We start from the raw sequence: 20,244 nt of genomic DNA, 5'->3' as shown, positions 1-20,244 counted from the left end.
AATGGTTTTTAGAAACTGTGCTTACCACAGAGGTGTTAAGAATTTATCAAATACCTGTGTGTTTATAAGGAAAAGATTAATGAACATAATTATTGTTAACCTCCAAACTATACCCTGAATCAGTGTAATCCTGAAAAAAAGTGTTACCCATAAAATCCAGTTAAAGGCATCATAGTTGCTGGTTATTTAAGATAACCTCTTACTTACACAAAAATAAGAATTTTCCTCTAGATTTTTTTCTCTCTAACTTTCATGGTTGGTAGTTACAACCTTTCCAAGTATGAATATCTTCCTCTTTTTTTTTTTTTTTTTTTTTTTTTCCTTTTATGCCATTCTTTATTTGTACTCCATTGCTTGTGAAGTCAGCAATAGCACACTGATGTCTAGAATAGTATTTGAGAATTGTTTCTAAGGTAACAAATTGGAAAACAAAGATAAGACCTGCCTTTTTTTAACATTGTATTTCTTTGTGACCTTCCACCATATCTGGATCCAAAATTGACTTAATTAAACAAGTTGCCAGTATGTCAGTTTATTGCACTTCTTATTGTCAGTTGGTGACTTAATGCACAGAATTTAAAATTTATTTTCCTTCATTTTCAGAGCAATGATAATGGTCAGGGAAAATCGTCCAAGTTCGTATGAGAGTGGATATGGCTATGCTATTGCCCTGTTTTTTGTAGGTCTCTCACAAACTCTTCTCCATCAGTTATATCAGCGTAACAACATGCTAACTGCAGTCAAAATCAAGACTGCAGTTGTTGGCCTCATATACAAAAAGGTAATAATGTATTCTTCTACTTTTCAAAACAAAACCTGAAATAAACATACAGTGTTAAAAGACATTACGCTTACCAGCATGATTAAAAGCCAGGATGTTATACACCAGTGTCAGGCTAACAGATTGACTTTATATTTTCATTATGATTTATTTATAATAATTCCGAATTTCAGCAGCATTTCTATTGTAATACTCTAATCTTGAAATTACATTGTCAGCCACCCGTACAGACATAATATTGGAGATACATGTAGAAACTGAACTGTTACTATTTTGATTATGGGTTAACGTCCAAATTTACTGAATAAACTGGCAAAACTTTCTAGGTTGCATGTCTGGGAAGAAGTAAGGGTATACATGATCACTGTTTTTACTATCTATTAGTAGTGAATATGAGAAGCTGAAGCTTGCTGGATTGTCTCCTTTGGAGGCTGATATTTTCCACCTGATTTTAGTGAAGCTGGTTTTCCGTTGAGTTGAGTACCCAGTAGTAGGTTTGTTATTCTTCAGATGTTTAAGATAGCTATAGTAGAAATCTATCCATAACTTATCCCTCCTTAGCAATGTATACTGAGGTGGCAGCATTATCAGCTGCAAGAAATACAGGTGCTAGTAATGTAAAAGTAGCTGTCTGACCTGCAAAACATAAAAATGTGTACTATACTGTTAATATGTAGCATATGAGATGAAACTGGTTTCTCCGTGCTGCACCTTTAGTTTACTGTGTTACGAACATGGCACGCTGGTATTTTTACTGCAGTATTTAATTATGAAACACAAGTTAAGGAAGCAAAAAAATAATACAAATCTGAAATAAATTACCATCTTTGTTAATTTAAAATACAGCCTCTTTTCTCCAGAGAGTCAAACTGATCTTTTGACATAGACTTCTCAGGTATTTTCTGAACCAGTACATGAAATTTTACTTGTAAATTGCAAATCAGTTGAAGGAATTCATTCTCTCAAGTTACGTATCAAGGTGTGTCAGTTCATCAGATCACAAACAGGGGAGTAGAGGCTGCGGCTGGGGTGGGCATGGCTTCTGGCCAGCTTTCACATCCACAAGGTAGAGATAGAGCTTCTCCCTCTCTCTGAGCTGGGCAGTGAACGCTGCGTCAGCTTGTGCTTTGCGCGTGGGGTGTGTGGTTGGATGAGTTGCTGCAGCACTGTCCTGTCACATGCAGGAGTTGCAGGTGACACAGTGGAGAACTGTGAGGCACTAACACAGAGGGAGAGGGGAGAGCGTGTGTGCGTGTGTGTGTTTGTCTGGGTGTCAGTCCCGAGACACTTGAGACTTGTGCTGTCTGCCTGCCACACTGAGGTTACACGTGGTTGCAGTGAAGCCTGCTGTTGGCTCCTGCACTGGGAGGTTCTAAACTAGGCCAAAGCTGGGCCTTGCTGAGCCCTTCTTGTGCCGAGCTGTCCTGTTTATTTACTATAAAGAGCTGCAAGTGTGTTTCACTGAGCTCAGCTTTGCTCTAATTATTGCCCTTTTAGCTTCTCCCGGGTGGCTAAACCCATCAAAACCGTGGATTTTTGTGACCACTGTATTTTCTGGTTGCAGGCCTTAACTTTAGCAAATGCCTCACGACAAAACTATACGACTGGGGAAATTGTTAACCTGATGTCAGCGGATGCTCAGCAACTCATGGAGATGACTGTAAACATCAACCTGTTGTGGTCGGCGCCTTTTCAGATCGTCATGGCTGTCGTCTTTCTCTGGAAAGAGCTTGGCCCCTCAGTCCTGGCAGGTGTTGCGCTGCTCCTTTTGGTTATACCTGTAAATGCGCAGATTGCAGCCAAAGTAAAAAATCTGAAGGTGAGATATTTAAATAAGTATAGTAAGGAGAGGTTAAGCTGTCATAATAGAGGAATGAAGGAGGGGGGGTAGGTTATGCATGTATAAAATAATATTGGTACATCTAAATCAAACTCAAAACGAAAAAGCAATACCAAGCTGCAACTGTTTTTTTATTGAGGGGGGAAGCATAACTGCAGTAAGAAAGCCGTATGTTTGATAGCTAAACTAGTATTTAGGTTGGATAGCTAAATTTTCATTATACCGAAACAATACTTTTGTATTAGTAAGAATTACTGTATAACTCAAATTTTGGAAACAGCTATGTTTTTCCATATTATATGAGTTATTCCATTAAGTAAGGGATTTTATAGAATTACGGCTCTCTTCCACTTTTATTACTCAGGCTAAGCTGCTCACTCAAATTTAGCACGTTCTCCTGAGATGATGGGAAATCCCATAGAGGTGTTGCATGTGTTCCTACTTCTTTTCTGCTTCTCTGATGCTACAGTTCTCTTGGCACTGTATTGCCTGTTACTTTGATAACTTCTGTGAGCTCCACGGAAAAAATAAAAAATCTAGCTACAACCCTAAGTTTTGCACTGCTATGAAGCCAATTATTTGTCTCTGTTTCATTTTGCCTTTGATGGTGCAACATTCAGTGAGGACTGTGGGTCTTTATTAATTCTTTTGTACGGCTGTGACAGTTTAGAGACATTGGGGAAAAAAACCCAAAACGAATTCAAAGACCTCTCACCTCTTTTGACGGTGACGTGCAGCAGCTACATATGCACTTAGATCCCTACTTAGATATGAGAGAGAGAGAGAAGAAACACAAAGGACACAAAAAAAATCATTCTGTCTAAAAGTTTGCAACTTGTTGTTTTGTATGAATAAGACTCAAAACATTAAAGAGGTTGTTAATTGGTATTTTTTAAATGTGAGATGCAGAAGAGCCTGAGTGTAGCATATCAGGGAGAAGACTTTCTGCGTTTCTTTGATTAGTTTTTTTTCAATAACACTGTATTAATCAGTAACAGGAAACTCTCCTCCTAGCTCCTGTATATGTACATATAAGTGTATTCAGTATTTTATATTCATATACTATTACGTATATATTCATGTATGTGTGTATATAGTATTATAATGTATTGTTGTTGAGTCTGTATTTACCTGCTTGAAGATTAAAACCATATTATCATTCCTGAATGCCCTGGGTACTGGAAGCCTCTTAAGATTTTAATTCAAGGTTAATAAAAATAAAAAAGACAAAAAACTAAAATACACTCGTTAAGATATTTTAGGGAGAAAATGTTATTTAGATGTACTTAATTCTTTATCCTATCTTTTTTTTTTCCCTGCATGTATAACTGAAAAAGGTATAACTGCAGTGATAGTATGTTATTCAGCAAGGTAAAAATAGCATTAAAAGTATTTATTGCCTACAGTTCACCGCATACTTTACTTTCCAAAATTTTTTGCTCATTTTAAAATGAAAACATTGCTGTCTTTTAAGCAGAAAAGCCAAATGAGGTATTCAGATCAACGAGTCAAGCTACTAAGCGAAATGTTACATGGAATAAAGGTAATGCCACAATTAATAAGTGTTCTGGTTTTTTTGTAAGGTCATAAAGATAGAAAGTAAGTTATTTAAAAGGCTAAAGTTTTATGACTAATATTTCAGTGATAATGATAAAAATGTAAAGTGAAGATGTTTTAACATAATGTGCTTAAACGTGATTTTGGAAAATATTTACTGGTTTAAGTTGATCTGAAAATCTTAGTATCCGTGATGCATTAATTTTACTACCACATTTTTAATGATAATATAAAATGTGTTAATAGATGTCTGAAAACCTGTAGCAGAGTGAAATTTTAGCATAGAAGAAAAGCTTTTTTGTTGTTTATCCCATTTTGAAATAAACCAGCTCATCATTTATGATACATAAGTGACAAGTTGAAATCTGAGGAATTAAAGAGTGACTAGAGTATATTTTCCATAAGAACAACCTACTTCAGAGTTATCTTAGGTCTTGCTTTCATTTGTAAAACATCTACATTTTTGTAGTTTGGCATTGCTGAATATTCGAAAATGACATTTGGAGCTTAAGCTTATTTTCTACACCATGGTTACTGCTTTTTTGTTTTATTGAAATATGTTTGTTTGATTGTCTAGATCCTCAAACTTTATGCATGGGAACCCGCATATCAAAGGAAGCTCATGAGCATTAGAGAACATGAAGTGGATGTTTTGAAGTCGTCTGGGTACCTGACGACTTACTCCATGCTAACATTGACGTGTATTCCTTTTATGGTTTGTTTTATAAAAATACTCATTTATGCAGGAGTATTTCTCATGTTTCCTGTTGCTTTAGTAGCTGAATGGCTCACAAATGTTGCCTCACAGTAAACATTAAATCAACACAATATATTCCAATTCTCTAGGTTCTAATAGTATGTATGTATATAACTGGAGAAGAATGAGAGAGATTATGAATTGACCAAGCTTTTAAAGACCTCGGTCAGAAAGTTGAATCAAATCCAAAACTCCTGAATCTCATTTCACTGTTTCAATTACATAGAAATGACCTACTTTCTTTATACTCCTTTTTAAGGAAATGCACTTTTGATCTGTAATTTTTAGCTATCCCTTTTCAAAGACTAAACTTCTAAATACATGAAAAAGAAAAAAAAAAAACAAAAAATATGAACCAAATTCATCCTGGCCTTATTTCATTGGAATTCTATCAGGAATGCATTCAGATTTTTGGATCTTTAAGTCCCTCTGTTAAACTCTGTTGGAAGGTAAATGGAGACTTCAGGGCTTTGGGACAAATAGTTAAGGGATCAGGAGCACAAATAGTGTTCTCTATCCTTCCAGTTGCAGGGAACGATGAGGAAAGAAACTGGAAGAGCCTGCAGATCAATGTCTGGCTCTAAGCCTGGTGTCACCAGCAGAATTTTGGGGTTTTTTTTGATTATGGGTTGGTCTACAGGACACCAGGCCTGCTGGCAACAAATGGGGTACAACTGTCTCAAAGGGGTGAAAGCATCTTTGTGCAGGAGCTGGCAGGACTCATTGATAGAGCTTTAAACTAGATTTGAAGGGGGAATGGGGTAAACCCAGGCTCACTAGAGATAAGCCTGGGCTCAACACGCCAGCGTTTGAGGGAGGGTGTGCTAGTGAGGGCCATTGGTCTGCCATCTTAGTGGAGGTAGGGAATGGAGATCCATGTGGCAGCAAAGCCACAAGGTTTATTGATGTGTTAGAAACCATGGAAGTGCCTGAGAACGATCACATGGGAATTAGGGCTTCCCCCCAAAAAACAGGTGACCCAAGTGAAGTGCATCTGCACCAATGCATGCCACATGGGCAACAAACAGGAGTCGGAAGCCATTGTGCAGCTGAAATACTGTGATATAGTTGCAATCACAGAAGCATGGTGGGATGGCTTACATGACTGGAGTGCTGCAATGGATGGCTATAAACCATCAGAAGGGTTAAAAGAGTTATAAAAAATCAGAAGGGATAGGCAAGGAAGAAGAGGTGGTGGGATAGCCTTGTATGTTAGGGAGTGTTTTGACTGTATAGAGCTTGATGATGGTGATGAAAGGGTTGAGTATTTATATGTAAGAATCAGGTGAAGGGGCCAACAGCCAGATATCATGGTGGAAGTCTGTTATAGACCACCCAACCAAAATGAAGAGGCAGGTGAAATATTCTGTAAGCAGCTGGGAGAAGTCTCGTGATTGCTAGCCCTTGTTCTTGTGGGGGACTTCAACTTATCGGATGTCCCCTGGAAATGTAGCACAGCAGAAACAGTCTAGGAGGTTCCTCATAACTTAATGTTCAACTTGACTTCTTGATACAGTGGGTGAGTGAGCCAGCTATGGAAGGCACTGTGCTGGACCTGTTGGGTGTGAACAGAGAAGGACTTGTGGGTGATGTGATGGTTTGAGGCTGTCTTAGGGTTATTGACCATGAAATTATCAGAGAAATAAGGAGGAGGGTCAGCAGAACTGCTGCCATGGACTTTTGGAGAGCAGACTTTGGCCTGTTTAGGAGACTGGTTGACAGAGTCCCTTGGGAGGCAGTCCTGAAGGGCAAAGAAGTCCAAGAAGGCTGGACTTTCTTCAAGAAGGAAATCTTAAAGGCACAGGAGCAGTCCATCCCCATTTGCTAAAAGATAAACTGGCAGGGAAGAAGACCAGCCTGGCTGAACAGAGAGCTTTGGCTGGAACTCAGGGGAAAAGTAGAGTCTATGACCTTTGGAAGAAGGGGCAGGCAACTCAGGAGGACTACAAGGATGACTTGAGGTTATGTGGGGAGAAAATTAGAAGGCCCAAAGCCCAGATAGAACTTAATCTGGCTACTGCCATAAAGGACAATAAAAAATTATCCTATAAATACATTAGCAACAAAAGGAGGGCTAATGAGAATCTCCATCTTTTATTGGATGCAGGGGGAAACATAGTGATGACGGCTGAGGAAAAAGCTGAGGTACTTAATGCCTTTTTGCCTTCAGTCTTTAATAGTAAGACCAGTTGTTCTCAAGGATATCCACCCCCTGAACTGAAAGGCAGGGATGGAGGAGCAGCATAAAGCCCCCGTACTCCAAGGGGAAATGGTTAGTGACCTGCTACACCACTTAGACATAAGTCTAAGTCCCACTGGATGGGAGTGGAGGTGCTCTCCAAGCCACCTTCAGTCATTTGCCAACAGTCCTGGCTAACTGTGGAGGTCCCAGCAGACTGCAGATTAGCCAATGTGACGCCAATCTGCAAGAAGGGCCGGGAGGAGGATCTGGGAAACTACAGCCTGACCTTGGTGCTGGGGAACGTTAGGGAGCAGATCATCCTGAGTGCCATCATGTGTCATGTGCAGGACAACTAGCAGATCAGGCCCAGTCACCATGGGTTTATAAAAGGCAGGTCCTGCTAGATGAACATGATCTCCTGCTATGACAAGATGACCCACGTAATGGATGATGAAAAGGCTGTGGATTTTGTTCACCTAGACTTTAGTAAAGCCTTTGACACTGTCTTCCACAGCATTGTCCTGCAGAAACTGTCTGGACATGGCTTGGATGGGTGTACTCTATGCTGGGTAAAAAGCTGGCTGGCTGGCTAATCCAAAGAGTGGTGGTGAATGGAGTTACATCCACTAGTGGCCAGGCACAAGTGGTGTTCCCCAGGGCTCAGTTCTGGGGCTAGTCCTGTTTGATATCTTTATTGGTTATATGGATGAGTGGATCGAGTGCACCCTCAGTAATTTTGCAGACAACACCAAGCTGAGCAGGAGTGTTGATCTGCCGGAGGGCAGGAGGCTCTGCAGAGGGATCTGGACAGGCTGGACCAATGGGCTGAGGCTAATTGTGTGAGGTTCAACAAGGCTCAGTGCCGGGTCCTGCACTGGGGTCACAACCACCCCACGCAGCGCTACAGGCTGGGGGCAGAGTGGCTGGGAAGCTGCCTGGTGGGAAAGGGCCTGGGGGTGCTGGTTGACAGCCGGCTGGGCATGAGCCAGCAGTGTGCCCAGGGGGCCAAGGAGGCCAACAGCAGCCTGGCTGGTATCTGGAACAATGTGGCCAGCAGGACTGGGGAAGGGATTGTCCCCCTGTACTCAGCACTGGTGAGGCCGCACCTGGAATCCTGCGTTCAGTTTTAGGCCTCTCACTAAAGAAAGACACTGAGGTGCTGGAGCGTGTCCAGAGAAGGGCAATGAAGCTGGAGAATGGTCTGGAGCATGTGTTTTATGAGGAGCAGCTGGTGGAACTGGGGTTATTTAATCTGGATAAGAGGAGGCTCAAGGGGGGACCTTATTGCTCTCTACAGCCACCTGAAAGGAGGTTGTAGCAAGGTGGGTGTCAGACTCCTCCCCAGTAACAAGCAACAGGACAAGAGGAAACAGCCTCAAGTTGTGCCAGGGGAGGTTTAGATTGGATATTAGGGAAAATGTCTTCACCAAAAGGGTTGTCAAGCATTGAAACAGGCTGCCCAGGGAGGTGGTGGAGCCACCATGCCTGGAGGTATTTAAAAGATGTGTAACTGTGGCACTTAGTGACATGGTTTAGTCATGGACTTGACAGTGTTAGGGTAACAGTTGGACTTCATTGTCCTAAAGGTCTTTTCCAAACTGAATAATTCTATGGATCAAACTGAAATCTTTAGGGATAAATGACCGCCATTAACTTCATTTACACAAACTGGCATCTTCTAGTCATTAACTCACAGAGGTGAAAAGGAATATTCCTTAGGAGTACTGAAAGGGAGGATTAAGGCCATCCTTCAGTCTATTACCTTGATAACAACTGAAATATTTGAAGCAGTGAGCAAGAAAAATACAAAGTTTGAACTAAATGCAGTGAAATAATCAAGTTGTTATTTAGGGCTTATAGGAGTCCTTATACTTCATAAGTAGTTTAGTTTAGGATTCCTAGTATAGTTTAAGACTATTAAACTCAACAAGCAGAAGAGACCCCATAGGACAGGTTGTTAAATTCAGCATTTTCTGTCTGAAGGTTTGACTACCTGTTGTGTGAGAGCCCATCTTATTCTCTGATGACTACTGACTAGATTTTGGGAAAAAAAAAATATCCAGTGATCAAAATAAAAATGCCTGCAGTAAATAGTTGTATTTCATGTCCAATATCATAGCAAGAGAGAAAAAATATAAATTTCCTGAAACATCATGTTTGAGTGTTTTATAAATGAAGAAATCAGTTCCTAAGATGGGAAAGTTAATTCATATCGTTTCATGTATATCTGGTTGGGTCAAATGCAGTACCCATGTTTTTTGCTCACTAAAATTATAGTATGTGTTCCTACACTCAGTATTGCAGCTATGCAGTAATGTCTGTTTGCAGCAGTTACAGAGTCTCTGTTTATACATGAGCAGAAATGGGATCCCACACCTTTCAAATGCAAACAAAAATAGTATCTGTGTATAAATTGTAGTTATAATGTGATTTTGATTGTGGATATATCTTTTTCTTTTTTTTTTTTTTTTTTTTTTTTTTACTTAAAAGGTCTCATTGGCTACGTTTGGAGTCTTCTTTCATCTGGACGGAGAGAATGCTTTAACAGCAACTAAAGTTTTTACATCTATTTCATTATTTAACATTTTGCGACTGCCTTTGTTTGATTTACCATCTGTGATCTCTGCTGTAGCCCAGGTAGAGATATTATGAACAAGTGCTGTAAAAGGCTGATATTTATACTCAAGTCATGTTTCATCTATTTCTAGGAGTGATTAAGTAATTTAATTCTTTTAAGTTCCATTTTATTGATATGAAACTGCACAGTATTTTTATGGAAAGATTAAGTGTGAAGGCTGTGTTTAAAGGATGTCTCTCAGTCTCTTAAGTAGAATAAAAATTGGGTAGAACACATAATTGTTCTTCATTTGTATTATTATTTTATGTGTATAATTATTATTTTATTTGAAAAAAAGTGAGCATTCTGTTTCTCACTATTCTTCCTTCAGTAGGCTAGTCTCAGCTTCTGCTCCTACTCTTTCAACTTTTTTTCATAATCCACTGAAGACAAAGTATGAACAATTTGGGCTGCACACGTTTGAATCACGCAGCTGTTGTTACATATTGGAGCCCTTGGTACCAAGCAGGGAAGACCTATTGTGGACTCTGCAATACTGTGTTTGTCAAATCATTACTGAAGGAAGTGGAGAAAAAAGGAGCAGAGCTGTTGAGGATACCATATCAACAACTTTCAGTCCCAATAGTGCACCAGTAGGGTTACCATATGAGTTGGGAACTGCTAGCTTTTAAGACTTTGTTATTGGGTATATTATATGAGCTGCTCATGAACGTGCTCTGTCACAGCATGTACACAAATCAGTTTTTTGTAAGGAAGGGGACCACTGTAAGCAAATACTCTTCCTGATTTGATTTCATTTTTGGTTAGCATAATGTAATATCAAAACTTTGTCTTTTGCTAAGGTTTACTTCTAATAGATTAAAAATTAGCACAATCTCATCTCAGTTTTTCACAGCACAGTAGTGGACATCTCATGATGCATTCAGGAAAATGTTGTCTTTCTTCATTATTTGAAGAGAAAGTTACTGTGCACTGTTTTTTTAAAAAAACAAAACCACCTAAAATGTTTTCACCACAGGTTTATGAAAACAAACTAATTGAGTCAAAGGAACCAGACATTCACTGATTAACTATATCTTCTAACACTGAATTATGTCAAGCATGCTCTGTTACTTTATAACTGCCAAGCAGTAGATCCTCAAAGAAAAAAACCACTCATTTATTACTTTAGATTGTTTAGTATTTTAAGGAAAATAATTTTTAAATACCTAAATACCTTTTTTGTCTATCTTCAGATAAGGAATATATCTTTCCATAATATCTAGAATTTTTAAAGTATTATTTAAAAAATTAGGCAGCACAGACATGTTATAAATAATATATATATGTATATATATGTTCATCTTGCAGACCGAAGTTTCTCTGAGCCATTTAGAGGATTTTCTGTGTGCTGAGGATCTTAACCCTGAGGATGTCAATACAAACTACAGTGGAAGTAAGCAGTAACTATTAATTTTTAATTAGTCATCATTTTATATGGATGATCACTAAGAAACTCAATTAAGGGGATGGATTAGCAACTCTTTGCTTTTTTTTTTATTTACTGAAACAGATCATGCTGTTGGCTTTATTGGTGCTTCTTTCCGCTGGGAAAAAAATGGCCTGCCAGTCTTAAAAAAGTAAGCTATTTCTTACTTATTTCTATGTGCTCCTTTGGCAGAATGTGATCTCTATAGAGATTTTGTTCAGGTTTACTATATTCTGATTCAGAATTGTTCATGATGTTACATAGCCAAAAGAACATAAATGTGTGTGCTTTGGAAGATCAAGTCTGACCTGGTCTCCCTGATGCTCCAAGAGGAACCACATAAAGTGCATGTTCCCTGTCATAGTACTGCATAAGTACTATGGGAAGCCAGTCCTCTTCTTCCCTCTTCCTTCCTCCTTTCCTACCACCTGTCCTCTCAGTTTGCACAAGGGAGATTTAACTATAATATCAATGTTTCCTGAATTGCATTTTGGGGAGCATTAACTGCCAAGATGCCTTTTGCCATTGTAGCATTTTATATTGCCTACAAGTAAGCTAAGGTAGTTTATGCAGCCTTGCATTGAATACTGATCGTAAAATTGGGCTGTGACTTCCTTTGGAAAGAAGAAACAAACACTAAGTCCGCTTTTCTCACAGTTTTCTCTCTTGCCTGAAATAACCCCTCTTTTTGTTTGACAATACCTAACAAGGTATTGCTTAGGTGTAAATTACGCTCTCCTGAAACTGCTACGCATTGGAGGGTTAGTAAGGTGAGGGAGTAAAAAAGCTCTCAAGTGGAATGAGAAACCTATTTGATAAGGGCTCTACAGCTGTTAAATTTTGCTAAGGCAGCTGAAGAGGTTGCAACCCAGCTGGTCTAACCCTCTCACCACATTATCTACCTTATTCCTCTCAGGGCTGGGGGGATCACTTCCCGTAACGTGGCATTCAGTGTCCACATCTCAGCCACCATAGCCTGCAATATAGTACCCAGGTATAACCTGCCTTCAGCATCATATACAGACTTAATTGAAGTCTGTTATAGTCTCTGGGTACAGTCTTTCTCTACCTCATCTGTTCTCCAAGCTCCAGTCTGAAGGAACTATGCTTATCTTAGCGTAGGGCCTTCAAATCAGAACACACTGAGATCCAGATAGCATAAGGTGCAGATGCAGCAAGTGGCTCTCCTTGTGTAAAGTTTATGAGTACATATTGTACTTATTTTGACAGCAAAATCTGCAGATTACGAAGGGCAGCTTTTATTTACCCAAACAGCTATTTTCTCCCTTAAGAGGGATCACTCATTGACTACAGTAGATGCTACATGAGAAGTCTAGCAGGTGATTGTCAGAGTAAGATGGAACATGCACTGCAGGCCTTAGAAATAAGACCACCTATTGGTTAAACTGTCTCCCATTTGATTTTTATTATGATCAGATGAAAGCACAATCTCTTAACTTGCAGACAAATAAATTTATACTTGAAGTCATTATTGCAAGTTTCCGAACAGTATATAGTCAAAAGATATGCAAACTGAAGTACTAGTTTCTCATCATTCTGAGAGTAAAATAGAGTATCTCTTTCTTCAGTGACCACAACCCATACATGGTGGAATGTTTACAGAGAGGATAACTAATTTGTCTTCCTCAATATTTCCAGCTTGAATGTCAGCATTCCTGAAGGCTCTTTAGTTGCTGTTGTGGGACAGGTTGGATCTGGAAAGTCATCTTTTCTTTCTGCTGTTCTTGGAGAAATGGAGAAACTTGAAGGAACAGTTCAGAGAAGAGTAAGATTGTCTGTCCGTGTCGCCCTGCTTTGCCCACTCGTCAATACCTAAATTAAGCAGAACTGCATTTGAAAGTGTAGTTTTTCCTCCTCAACTATTTATGATTGCATAAATACTGGCAAAGGTAGCTCCAGCTTCCTAAACCTTCAAAGAAAAGCAACACAATGACACTTTGTTAATGGTGTAACAGTTTCTCTTTGTTTTCAACCAAAGTGGTTACAAAGCTATTTTCATTTTTTTATAGTCTGTATAATTCAGTGCAAAAATCATGAGTGTTTAAGTCATATATTGAGCCCAAACATCTAATGGTTGCTGGTTTTGAACAGCTGTACAGATATGACCCAGTTGGAGCAGTCATAAACTGTTGTAGAAGATGATCATGTTTCTTGCAATGGCTTATGTGTAGAGAAGATACAGGATGTGGAAATAGAGGGAAAAGTTGAACTTTATGCAGAGGTGGAATTAAGGTGCTGGCTTACCTGGTGATAGGAAACCCTGTAGCTTAACTTGTCTTGTAGTTACATAGAGCAGGGAAAGTCCCCATCCCAGAAAAGAGTTTAGGAAAGTTTTTTATAGGTTATAGATATGAAGGGAGTTAACATTTGAAAACCGACTACAGTGTTTGAGCCAATAAATTTCAATGGATAAGCACAATGTGGGTTAATCTGGTTGCAAGTGGATGTGGCAACATTAAAAAAGTGTCTCAGCCTTGAAAATAAGTGTTGAATAAAAATCCACTCCTATGGAAATCTAGTACAGTATCCTGTCACTCTTGGGGGATGGGGGAAGAATATGAAGTTGAGGTGTTCTGAATCTGAGAGTAGGAATTAAGAGGAAAAAGATAAACTGTGTAGAATCTTAACAAGGAAGGCATATACCCAGTAAGTGTGTGCTATCAATTTGTTGTTGTAAAATTAATAGATTTTCACAGGTCATGTAGCTTAATGGAAGAAAAGATCTAGGAGCATTTCTAATTATCACTTCTGTCCTGTAACCTTAATTTCTAATGACTGACACATTCCACAGCATGTTATGTAAAAACACAATCAAATTGTATTGCTGCATGTAAATCTTACAACCAATGCCTTTTTGTCACTGACATCTTTCCTGCAAGACTTTGCTCAATATATGTCCCAGCTTTGTTAGTTTTATTCAAAGTACGTGCTCTTAAATTAGTACAGGCAAGCTGTTATACAGGAATATTCAACTGATTCGTTTTATTATCTGACTTAGTAAAAAATTTAACTGTTTAATAATACTCAAGTTTTGGAGGTAATTACCGGTTACTTTGAGCTAAAGCTGGAATTTAAAATGTATTCTTAAAAGCTATTTTTCATGTTCAGAAAGCCCAAGTAAAAAAATTGTTTCCATTTCTTTTCAGGGTTCAGTGGCATATGTTTCTCAGCAAGCTTGGATTCAAAATGACAGTTTACAGGAAAATATTCTTTTTGGTGCAAATCTAAATATGCCATACTACAAACTTGTTTTAGAGTCTTGTGCTTTACTGCCAGATTTGGAACAGCTACTGAATGGAGACCAAACAGAGATTGGAGAAAGGGTAAGAATCTGAGGTGTCAGAAATGATGCGATAAGTTAAGTTATGGCTTTTATGGTTTTATATATTATCTATTTTATAATTGTCACTGATGATTAATCAGTCCTCAGCCAAATACATCTAGCCCATCTCCTTACTTAGCTTACTTACTTTGAACTTCTGTTCAAGCTCTGAACTCTTATAATTATTAAAATAGCTCTTCTCTATATAGAAGTTTGAGTCAGCCCTGTCCTGTTCTCCAGGTCTCCTTTATACTCTAAAAATGCCTGTATGACTGTAAATAAAAGTTATTTTGTAGTTTTCTAAAGTATTTGCATTTGCTCATTCTGGAGTGGGAATTTAATCAACAGAGGCCAAGCTTTGCTCTAATTACTTGAAAATCCAAATGCTAACCTTTCTATTTTCATATCTAGTATAAAATTTACTTTGATTACCTGAAAAAAATAATGATGCAACTGAGTGTGATACACTGGTCTTCTTTAGTATTTCATATTTAAATGTGGATTATTTTGTCTTTCTTTTCTTAGGGTGTCAATATAAGTGGAGGGCAGAAGCAGAGAGTGAGTCTCGCTAGAGCTGTGTACAGCAATGCTGACTTGTATCTTCTGGATGACACCCTGTCTGCTGTAGATGTACACATTGGGAAACATCTTTTTGAGAAGCTAATTGGACCTTCAGGTCTCCTAAAAAGCAAGGTGAAGTAGGGTGTCATCCTTTCAATTTGGGGATGAACTGCTTTGTACAATACAACAGTAGAGGTCCTGATCATTCTGCAAACGCTCATCTCTTACCTAGCGTGTTGATGAAAGTCATTCTGAAGAAAGGGGCTAAATAAAAAGCACAGCTGATTGTGCCAATTTGAAGCCTATTGTGAAGGCATAGCACAGACCAAAAAAAAAGATTGAGGGCTGGCCTGACCTGGGAGCCTGGAAGATTCATATAATATTTGCTCATTTTTCTTTCCTGGCAGCTTTTGAGGAGTGCTGTGATCTGCGTATTGATCACTCTTGATGATGGTCACTATTGATGCCTCACTGCAGTAAATAGGTTATAGCCAGTATAGGTTATAGAAAGAAAGGATTTTTGTTGAACAAAGAAATTCTTAGGGGGAAGTAGAATCAGAAGGAATAGACTCTCCTGTTTAAAAGCTGTTCACATGGGAAAGTAAGACAGCTTGTAAAAAAATCTCTCCTCAGTGTCATGAATTAGGACAAATCATTCCTGCTGGCTGATGCCCACAAAGTACATGTATTACTATGAAATACTTATTATTATGAATATGTTACTTACTATAAAGTAAATGTCTTTCACGTTCCCTCTCTCGCTTCTCCCTTTTCTTAATCTGCTTCATGGGTTATAAGTGTCTGGCAGAAGCAAGAACTCTAGTGATGGTAGACTTGTAAGCAGATTTTGTTATTGAGATTATGAAACTACATGTAGTATGTTAAAACCTGTAATATCTACCTCTTATCTTTACAACCTAATCTAAACCATTCCTGACCAGGAGATACACATTAAGAGACAGATAAGTGCAAGTCATAGCAAATAGCTATAGGCATAAAGTTTGACATTACAATCAACAATTAAAATTCATGTAATAAAGTAGGCAATAAGTAACAACAATAATAATAATAATAGACAAATTAATGAGCAAAATCCCAGAAAAATTCCATATCTTTCCAGCTATCATAATATAATGTCTGCTTCTAATATACACTTTGTATTCTTTGTATTTATATGGTACATTGTGTTCCAGACTCGTATATTGGTGACCCATAACGTAACGCTCCTGCCTCACACCGATCTTATAATAGTAATGGAAAAGGGCAGAATAAGTCAAATGGGGACCTACCAAGAACTAATTTCAAAGAGAGCTAATTTTACTGAGCTTATTCAAGTCTTCAGTGCAGAGCATACAAATGAAAAGACAACCCCAGTGGAAGGTGAGAAAATTTGTATACTGTGTTTGCTTAGTATTTTTAGTTTTCATTCAAGCTTGTCAAAATATTCCTCCTCTTCTTCCTGTAAATGAATACAGTAATTGCTGGAAAATGTAGGGTATTTCTGTCTGTGTTTTGGTATAGAATTATAGGGTATAAAATAAAAAAAATCTGGCTTTAATGTCTTGAGATCAAATGGTTTACTCTTTCAACTAATGAATGTGTGATAAAACTGCCTTATGCAGCTGTTTTCTTCTTTTACATACTGTATTAATTACCTGTTAAAGTTACCCGATTCTGCTAAGGATTTATTGCCCAATAAATAACTTATGGAAATTTCAAATTAATCTTGCAGTGTTACTGATTATGTCCCGATTTATATTGGATGTTCCTGTTTCCATCACCTTAGACTGCTGTAATCATTGAGCACAGCAGGGAAGGAGAATATGGTCCATTTGTAGGCTAAAAAGGCAAAACCAAAACCTTTTAGTACTCTTATGAAATACTTCCAGCCAACAGGTAGACAGCATAAACAAACAAATACTGCATAGTACCTTAAAAAAATCATACTTACAAATCATTCATATAGATTGGGATTCAGCTTCTGTACCTGAGTTATTCAATATGGGCCCTTTATAGAGTTGCAGGAAAGGAACACGTACATTGACAATGCAGTCTGTTTGACCTGTTTTCATCATGTACTTCAAGAGGATATTAATTGTGGTTATTTAATTATGAGAGAAGCAATCTCTCCACATGACACAGAGTCCTATGACAGATGAATATCTGCAGATGTTTATAATGCTGGTTTCCAGTTAGCTTAGCACCTCTAAATTGAGCCTGTAGAAAGTACAATGCACAATCTGGTGTGCTTATTAATTCAGGCCCTGTACTGGAGCCAGCACGCTCAAATATTTGCTGGGGTTTGACAGGGGGGAGTGGACAGACAGAATAGCAAATTTGCAAAAGAAAGCAGTGGGCAGTCTTGAGTTAGCTGTGTTGGGATGAAAGTATGAGGTAGCCATGTAAGGAAACATGTATTATTCATGAAACGTAATAAAGAGAGGGAAGGGGACCCAAACCAATGAAGAGAAGAAATGGTATGCAATGTGTTGTGATACAAAATTATACAGCAGAGGCACATTCAGCAGGATAGATGGACGCAGGAAACATATCTATGTCTTAACAGGTCTGTGGACAAAAATAACATCAAATATGAAAAGAAGAAAAAAATACATTCCTGGAAGAAAAAAGTGTTGACTCCTTTCATTAACACATAAAGAACAGAAATGCAGGCCATGATCCAAGAATACTTTGAGATAAACACTAACGTTAGTATTTACAGGGATAGTAATACTTTAAGCAAGACTGGAATTCCAAAGAGACTCTAGGCTCATGGGGGAGATTTACCTGCTCTCACAGTTCTAGCATTTGGTCATAAATGTGTCTGTCTTGTGTAGTACTTATTCCAAGACTAGGTCGACTTAAGGTGTTCGTAATTTAAATTATTGCAATGCATCAATTTGTTCCCATTTTTTATTTCTAACTTCTTGTACTGTATCTGTTTACTCATGGTATAATACTGAAAATACATTTTTTATTTCCGGCCCCCCCCCCATTACAGTGATTTCTTCAAAAGAAGGGGGCCAGCTGGGCAGGAGTCTGCAACAAAGAGAACTGCTGAAATATAAAGAGTAAGTATTTTGGAAAAAAAAATAATTAGACATTGCTTAAGTGATGCAGTGCTGGAACAACACAAAGTGCTGAAGGCTGCACCACTATGCTTCACTGTGTAAACACGGGTTAAGCCTGAATGCCCATTAGCAGTTGAGAGCGTGTATCTGGAGCTCACATTGTTTTCACTTTATACAAAAGAAGTCTAGTTAATGTGCTGCATGAGTTCAGGAGGTCCAGTTCATGGGCTGCTTCACAGTGTGTACCAAAGTACATTAAGCAGGAATGAAGGGGACTTTCAGAAGACCAACTGAGGTCACTGATGTGGATGCAACCACAATTCCCTGGCAGCAATCTGACTTTTTGATATATTAACAAGTTGTTTATGCTCTTTGTTTTTCCTTTGTAATATTGATTTGTCTTTATCCACCTTTAAGAAAACCTCTGGGCTTTCTAATAGTGAATAACCACCTAGATGGATTTGTAAAGCACTGTAGTGCTGTATTTGCAGTTGTGTAAGGTAGTGCAAAGATGAAGTAGATGAGACTCAACCTAGAAAGTTCAGAGAATGCAGGACACTTAAGCTTAACCACCCTGGTCCAAAAGTAGTAGAACTGGAAGCATCAAATAATAAGCCCTAATCCTGGGCCCAGACAAGGTCTGAGACCCAAGTTGCACGACACAACACTTACATGGCCCAGAAAAGGGCAGTCTTACATCTCTCGCTGATGTTTATGCAGGGCAAGCTCAGTTTTCTCTACACGTAATTATACAAGAAATGAAAAGGTCATACCTAGTGTGTCTTCTGACCATAATATTATTCTAACAAGAAAAATAGTACACGTGAGGACAGTTTGTGTCTCCATAGGAAAAAATTACAAGATTTTATAGTAACCATTTTTGCTGAGAAATAAATTGATATATTATTTGTATGAGGATTCACAAGAAGACTTGAAAGTGTTTCTTGTTTGCAGTTCTTCCTTCGATCAATGGAAAACACTCACTAACAATAAAGAAAAAGTTGCCACTGGTGGCGTAAGTATACTAAAAGAAAAAGCTTTGACTTTATTTTTTTCCCATAAACGTATTATTTTGCAGTTACAGTTTTCTGTTTCTTGTTAAGGTTGCCTGACATCTCATTACTGAATTTAAAATAAATTTTACAGGTTTTTATCAATTTTAAAGTAGGTATCTGAGATTTTCTATTTTGATGATCTGCTACTGGCTGTGTTTTCACATTACATCTAGCTCCAGTCTGGTTTGCATATTTCATAAAGAAGAAGATGAAAAAAACTTTTACCTCTGTTAGAAAAACATTCTGCCTGTCTTACCTTTAGGAAGTTTATAAATACCTGTGTACTGGAGGAGGGAGTAGAAATTTTGCATGGTAATACTACTGCAGTATTGTTTTATGTTAGAAGCACACTTTCTGCAGTTTCCATTAAAAAAACGTGCCAGTTGCTAGGGAGGGAAAAAGAACAAGTGAAACAGGAGTGTGGAGAAGGTCAAAACTTACTAGGAAGCTGTAGTTTATTTAAAATAAGAAGGGGGGAAGAAGGTGTGAGTTTCTAGCAAGATGGTAGAAATAGACGCTTGAGAAAAGGAGTTTGCAGAAGAGACAGAAAAGTTTGTGCCAACTACAGCTCATTTCACTTCAGACCCTGTAATGAAATCCAAGAATCTGTCGTTATTCTGCTTCTGCAAGTTCTGCCTTTCAAGTGGCCTAGCTGAGTTTGGTCCCATTAGTCCTCATCTACACCAAGGATGAGATTTTTCCTGCTGACACTAATGTCATTGACTCCGGCAGCCCAGAGTGGCAGGTCTAAAGTTTCTAGTCCCATTGATGAATAGAGTAAGATTTGCTTCATACAAACTGCCCAGGAATTGCACTTTTGTTTCCTTGGGTTTTGGGGGGGGATTAGTTTGGTTTGTTTGTTTGTTTGTTTCGTATAATCTACATGTGTATGTTTTTTTAAGTCTTGACACTGGAAAATACCACAAGGAAGTTTGCCTATGATATGTATCCTTAAAGAGCAGAGTGTAGTGGGAGGGGAAGTGTTTTTACAGTATGTCTTCATATACCTAAGTTGTCAGATTTATTTAAAAAATAATTTAGATTTATCCTG

General features: G+C 38.2%; 1 protein-coding gene across 6 annotated transcripts in view; it reads left to right on the top strand.

Annotated features, from left to right (window-relative positions):
* Nucleotides 1-20,244, top strand: part of LOC308058556 (multidrug resistance-associated protein 1-like) — a 51,153-nt gene that overhangs the window by 18,545 nt on the left and 12,364 nt on the right. For all 6 annotated transcript variants that reach the window (XM_080374490.1, XM_080374492.1, XM_080374491.1 and 3 more), the window contains 13 exons: nucleotides 604-781; nucleotides 2,346-2,600; nucleotides 4,096-4,164; nucleotides 4,756-4,893; nucleotides 9,608-9,754; nucleotides 11,046-11,130; nucleotides 11,248-11,314; nucleotides 12,823-12,949; nucleotides 14,331-14,507; nucleotides 15,032-15,199; nucleotides 16,261-16,447; nucleotides 18,069-18,138; nucleotides 19,093-19,153. In XM_080374490.1, coding sequence (XP_080230616.1) covers nucleotides 604-781; nucleotides 2,346-2,600; nucleotides 4,096-4,164; nucleotides 4,756-4,893; nucleotides 9,608-9,754; nucleotides 11,046-11,130; nucleotides 11,248-11,314; nucleotides 12,823-12,949; nucleotides 14,331-14,507; nucleotides 15,032-15,199; nucleotides 16,261-16,447; nucleotides 18,069-18,138; nucleotides 19,093-19,153 — 1,729 coding nt within the window. The remainder of the gene's footprint in view (nucleotides 1-603; nucleotides 782-2,345; nucleotides 2,601-4,095; nucleotides 4,165-4,755; nucleotides 4,894-9,607; nucleotides 9,755-11,045; nucleotides 11,131-11,247; nucleotides 11,315-12,822; nucleotides 12,950-14,330; nucleotides 14,508-15,031; nucleotides 15,200-16,260; nucleotides 16,448-18,068; nucleotides 18,139-19,092; nucleotides 19,154-20,244) is intronic.

Source organism: Falco punctatus (assembly GCF_963210335.1).
Source record: "Falco punctatus genome assembly, chromosome: 2".
NCBI lineage: Eukaryota > Metazoa > Chordata > Aves > Falconiformes > Falconidae > Falco > Falco punctatus.
The sequence above is the reverse complement of the archived record's forward strand: the minus strand, read 5'-3'. Positions and strand labels throughout refer to the sequence as shown.